Consider the following 5,903-nt stretch of genomic DNA (forward strand, 5'->3'; position numbering starts at 1 on the left):
AAGAAAAAAATAATAAATAATAAATCTAGATGAACCAATTAGAAGTCTTAGATGTGTGTATAGACATAATGGGTGTGTGTATAGTAACTTGGGATGTGCTTCTAGCCTGAGTCTCTATATATATAATTATATAATCATAATAAAGTTTTTATTACAAAAAATATAAATTATGAATGATTTGCATTGATAATCTTACAACTACTTATATTATCATCTTCTTAAATATCTCTCTCTCTATATACTTATTTATTTATTTAAATGTATAACAAATTAACTTTTGAAAACTTCAATTGAAAGACACATTGATAGTTCAACCAATATGTTAGTAAATACTTGCAAGAAAATCAGATAGGTACAAGTACTAAGAAATCACTTCAAAATGAAGCAAAGTAGACAGTATGGTCTTTCCACTATACAACAAGATGCAAAAACCACACAAAATAAACAATAATCAAGGCATGAATTTAGAACATTGCAGCTATTATGGTCATAGCATAATCTCGATATATAAATGGAATTATCATATATTTGTAAAAATCATGCTTTTAGATCACCCTATAAATATTTGAAAATTATTTTAAAAAATTAAATGGTTCTAAAAAAAATACTATTAAAAATTATTTTTGTAAGTTTCCTGTATAATTTAAATATTATTCAGAATAAAAACCACAACCTTGTGGTCTTGCTAACGATACCAATTTCGCCATACATTGATATTAATTTAGTGCTACGTGTAATTGTAAACTGTAACACATAAATGGAGAACAATTTTAAAAAAGAAAGATGGATAAATTAAATATAAATCTTTTGTTCATGTTCAAAATCTCACCCATCTAAGTCCTTAAATATTTTACCTTAAAAAGGGTGAACATTAATTTACATTATATTCTTGCCTTCAAAGCCCCTTGCTGCTTTTGATCTGATATTTCATTCAAATTCCACACTTCTAACCACAGTTCCTTCAGTCCCATTGCAATGTTTGTTTGTAATTTGTAATTAATTGTGCATATTCTTACACTGTTGGATAAAGACAAAGTTATGCATCGACAAACATGGAAAATATTTATCACTTCCATTTGAATACTATAAATATATGTAAGTGTGGGTATGTGGAACCTTAATTTGGCCTCCTAAATTCATGAATAGCAATGGGAACAGCACAGAAGCGAGCGCTTCAAACGAAAGAAAAGGAAACGTCCCCGATAGAAGCGACAGTGAGGACTAATCTAGCTGGAAACGAATGAACAGACAAATATTCATCAACGTAATTCATCCTTGCATTTAATTTATCGAGCATTAATAAATGGACAGAGGCGGGCAGAGGCGGGCAGGGCTAAGGGAAAGGCTGGGCAGTTCAACGGAAAGGAAGGAATCTTTAGGAGCTGGAATGGTTACCCTGGACTGTAATACTAGAGTCCCAACCTAGCCCTAATTTTCCAATATATATATATATATATATATATATATCTATATGTGTGTTTGTTTTATTTAATATTTAGAGTCCATGTTGATTGCAGTCAGGTTCTGTCATTGTTAAGAATCTGCTCTACTATTACAGTTGCGCTGAAGTTGCTGCTGCATTTGCAGTGTTTCTCATGGTTAGGGTTTGGAGTCTGTGAGAAAGGGGGTCTGGTCTCGGTGGTGTTCTTATGTCCTTGTTCTCAGCACACCTCTCGATCATCGCGACTCCTGTCATCAAGCGACACTGAGGAGCAAGAAGGAGCCGCAAGTAGTAGGAAGCTATGGAGATGGACTTCATTCTGTGGCTTCTCTGCTTCTTCGCTGTTGTCTCGCTGCTAGGAGTCCTCGTTTACCAAGTACAGTGCCAATTCATGTTTAGCTCATTGTTGGGTTTGGAGGAAGTAGGCTTTTGAAGGAGATAGGTTGTAATTGAAAGGAAGAAGCAATTAAAAGAAAACGGTGCGAGGTTTGAATACTTGGTTGAGGAGGTATTTCTAGGGTTTCGGGGCTTCTGTTGAACCCTCACTTATGATGCTTACTGGGCTTGATAGTGAGTTTGGGGTGGCGTTCACAGAGTTGCTTGCATTGTTGAGTGCTGGTTTTTATTGTTGAAAGAGCGTGCTTTTCGAACTATTTGGCGCTCTCCAGGTATTTCTGTTGAGTACTCCGCGCAGGTGAAGTGCGTCTGCTTTAACTTGATCGTGTAGGTGAATGGGTCAATTGGCTTAATCAGCTCTAGAGAATTCCAAGGGATGCTCTGAATTAAGAAATTTCGAAATTATAAATCATGAAGGTTTTTCAGCCTTTTTCGGAATCCTCGAATGAAATATTCATGATCATCGATATTTGTGTGATCTTTTACTACGTTGTCGGATGCCTGTAAAATCTCAAGTCTGGCAATTTCACCCTTGATGCAATTTTCAGGGGTAAGAGTTTATGCTGATGATTGGGAGTAATTGAGTTTGATTTGGAATGTGTTACGGATTGGCAGTTGATGTGCTTGTCAGACCTAGAGTTCGATTACAGCAACCCATTCGATTCTTCAGTAAACATCAATTCTTGCATAGTTCCCGAATTTTTCATTCATGGAACCCTGGGCTGCACCTACCTTCTTACTGGTCACTGGTGGCTGTTCATACTTAATGTCCCTTTGGCCTACTATCACACATCTTTGTAAGTTAATTCTTGCATCCTATCGCTTCACTTTGTTTGGCTTTTGGTGGTACAGCTGGTGATGCTGAGAATTGCAGTTGTTGTGTATCACCCTTTCTGCAAAAAAAAGAAAAGAAAAGAAAAAAGAAAACAAAAGAAAAGATGTTAAGCATGTGCGTTGATTACGAGCATTGTTTTGGCTCAGGTACTTACGGAAACAGCATCTTCTGGATGTCACGGAGATCTTCAGTCACCTTGGTCGTGAGAAGAAGTACCGGCTGGTCAAACTTGCGTTTTACCTACTTCTTTTCGTAATTGTTATTTTCAAGTACGACTTTGATTTTCATGTATCTCATCTTCTGGTTCAATTTCTGGAAAGTCCTTACTATCTTCTGAAGGTCGTGCATGGCTTGTTGAATGATTCAATAGTGGTTAAGTCTTATCCCCCTAGATTTGGATTCAGTCCATACGTCCTCTTGACATGGTTCTAAAGGTTCGTGCTGGCTGAATTAGGTCTCAACTGTGGCATTCAGCATACCTCAGGTCGTCTGAACCCTGTCGCGGAGGCTTTCAGTTGATAAATTCACCTAGAAGGATGTGTTTGCTGCCTGTTGCTAAGGATAATGGTTGCAGCTATTGTTTCATGATATCCTTGCTGAAGCTTGTCGCTGGGTGGATTTATTTTGTTATGTATTTGACTGTGAAGACGAGTGGGACCATCCAATGACTAATTTGTTCTATCTGTCAAAAAAGTGACATAGTACATTTATTACAAAAAGTATTTGGGACATGTAACGAAGCTATGATCTACGTGGCCATGTTGACGTGGATCATACGCCAGTCATGTATCGTTGTCAACCTGCTTTGAGTATGTACTGGTTTTCATGTTTATGGACAACAGATCGTGGAAACCGTGCGTTACGTAGATATTGTATGTTTCGTTCCTGTTGACTCATGTTGGTGGCGGATCTGCATGGTGGTGTGCACGATTGCAGACTGTTGGTGGCAACATTCCACCTAGTTCTGGAGCATGAGGATGCTGCGCAGACCGCTCGAACGTTCACAGCAATCCACGCAGACATGTGATTTTGAAGCCTATTGCACTGATCCTCTGTGAGTATGTGAATTTACTCTAATTGTTCTGTTATCTGAAGTTTTTGTCAGTTGCAACGGCACAGGAATTGTACATGTGAGTATTGTCTGCGAATGACTTGGGTTCATAGGTTACTAGTATGGCATGAACAATGTCGGATTAAGTCTTAGCGAGGCGGTGGATAGAGTTGAACAACTATGCATGGCAGGAGTATAGGGTTTTTGTCTTCCTGCATTTGGTTATCTATCAAATATCTCTGTGCATAGTTTCCTATGCTCAAAATGCCACGCTGATTGTGAGTTGCGAACTTTATGTTATTGCTGTATATTGAAGGATCTTACGAAAGCGACTTAGATTTTTTTTGGATATATTTGTGCCGAGGTATTCGGGGATGATATTAATTTGCCAATCGTAAGGTATGGGCCTCCACGGCAAATCAATGGGTTGAACCCACGGTAGGTAAATTGTTGTCTCCTTTTAGCATTCCATGTTTTGAACTAGAGAGAACTCCAAGCATTACTTCAGTATTGTTCGACTTACTAAGGTATATCTAGTCTTTTCTACGTTCTTTTGTTGTTAACGATGAACATCAATGGAGAGGACATATTCAAAACAATGTTTTGGGCAATACGTATACCATATTTTATTCACAAATCATATATCGCTCATTTCTTCAATTTTCTGGTTGCCTTTAGATTCATGTCAGCTCAATACGTTTCATGACGCTATTTTGGATTTTGTAATGTATCACGTGGACAGTGGTTTACATCATAGTATGACCTTGTTGGACAAGAGCAGCTACTGAGTAGTGCATTTGTGGCGGAGTGAGGAAATAAATGCAATAGTTAGGGCACAAACTCAGGCATCTATTTTCGGAAAAACTGTCCGAAAATAAAAAGCATCAAGTCTTGTTTAGAAGTTTGAAACAAAACTATTGTTTTCTTTGGGCATGAAATACAGTTAATGGAACAAACGTACGCCGCACCACAAGGGAGGTGGATTGAAGCTCATCACAATTCAATCTAAACAGAACTATATCTAAACTTCACTGGATGCTTCGTTCAATAATTTATGCAGTGAAGGTGGATTCTAGTACCTTTGAAAACAAAAGGGCATTTTAATGTGTTAGTTAGCTGTAAATAGATGTTAAAATTAGAGACTTCAATTTCAATATACTCTATTTTATTTGTGTACATTTGTTATCATGTCTTTTCAAATATTGATTTGTGGCATAAAATAAGTTTTATCATTGTTACTATTATTTAAAATCAGTCAAGTACATTTGTGTAATTTTATCTGCAACTCTTTCAAAATATCGGTATCAAATTTTGACAAAGGTGAAGCTTGCAAAAATCACATTGTATTAGGCTTACTATTCTTAAGTAAAACTAAATACAATTATTTTAAAATAAAAATAATTAATAACATATATATATATATATATATATATATAGACATCTAAGTAGTATAGTATAATATAATTCTTGGTAATGAATAGTTGTAAAAATTAGAGAATATTTTTAATTGTATAATATTAATGATGCTATGGTTATTTTAATTAGTGTATAGAAGAATAATTTTATTATACTTAAGTGATTTTTATATAGATAAAGCAACATTCAATTGGTCATATATAAACATTACAAGCTAGAGACATGTATTAGTACTTTTCAATAATTTGTTTAAGATTTTTTAAGATTCTAAATGCAAGTTATAACAAAAATTACAAACATTGGAAATTGAAAAACATTCTTTTGATTATATAGCAATGAATTTTTAAAAGATTAAAAATAAAAATAGTTTTTTATGGTTGCTAATTGGAACTTCATTTCAATAACAAAGTTTGTAGGCATTATAACAGCTCAACAAGAACCATTACAAAGATCTTAAAGAAAATTAACACTACTTTAGAATTATGATAGAACATCTAGATATAGACTCCAATTATAATGGAGATAGATTTTATTATAATTTAATGTATTAAGTCATTCAATTAGGTACATAGTTCTACTTATTTTTAATTTTCTTATATATATGTATTTTACAACAAAATAAAAATTTAAGTCTACAAAATAGATTTGAAGAGCTATTTTATTCATGTTTCTAACATAATCATTTTTTCCTAATAAAATTAATTATTCTATAATACACACACACACACACACACACACACACACATATATATATATATATATAT

At 34.6% G+C, this 5,903-nt stretch overlaps 1 protein-coding gene across 7 annotated transcripts; it reads left to right on the plus strand.

Moving 5' to 3' along the window:
- Positions 1-1,437: 1,437 nt before the first annotated feature.
- On the plus strand, positions 1,438-4,901 carry LOC112289026 (protein cornichon homolog 1). 7 transcript variants are annotated; one of them, XR_012218605.2, is made up of 7 exons: positions 1,438-1,817; positions 2,453-2,634; positions 2,819-2,941; positions 3,127-3,156; positions 3,609-3,726; positions 4,088-4,161; positions 4,667-4,901. XR_012218605.2 is itself a non-coding variant. In XM_024533929.3 (6 exons), exons 1-5 carry the CDS (start codon positions 1,743-1,745, stop codon positions 3,697-3,699), a joined length of 501 nt encoding a protein of 166 aa, XP_024389697.1. In that variant the 5' UTR covers positions 1,438-1,742; the 3' UTR covers positions 3,700-3,726; positions 4,667-4,901. The 7 variants fall into 7 exon arrangements, 6 of the variants coding, with proteins under 6 accessions (XP_024389697.1, XP_024389696.1, XP_024389700.1 ...); XM_024533929.3 differs by lacking the exon at positions 4,088-4,161; XM_024533928.3 differs by lacking the exon at positions 4,667-4,901 and having other exon boundaries at positions 4,088-4,363.
- Positions 4,902-5,903: the final 1,002 nt, after the last annotated feature.

The sequence above is a fragment of the Physcomitrium patens genome, chromosome 11, assembly GCF_059467195.1.
Source record: "Physcomitrium patens ecotype Gransden chromosome 11, ASM5946719v1, whole genome shotgun sequence".
Taxonomy (NCBI): Eukaryota; Viridiplantae; Streptophyta; class Bryopsida; order Funariales; family Funariaceae; genus Physcomitrium; species Physcomitrium patens.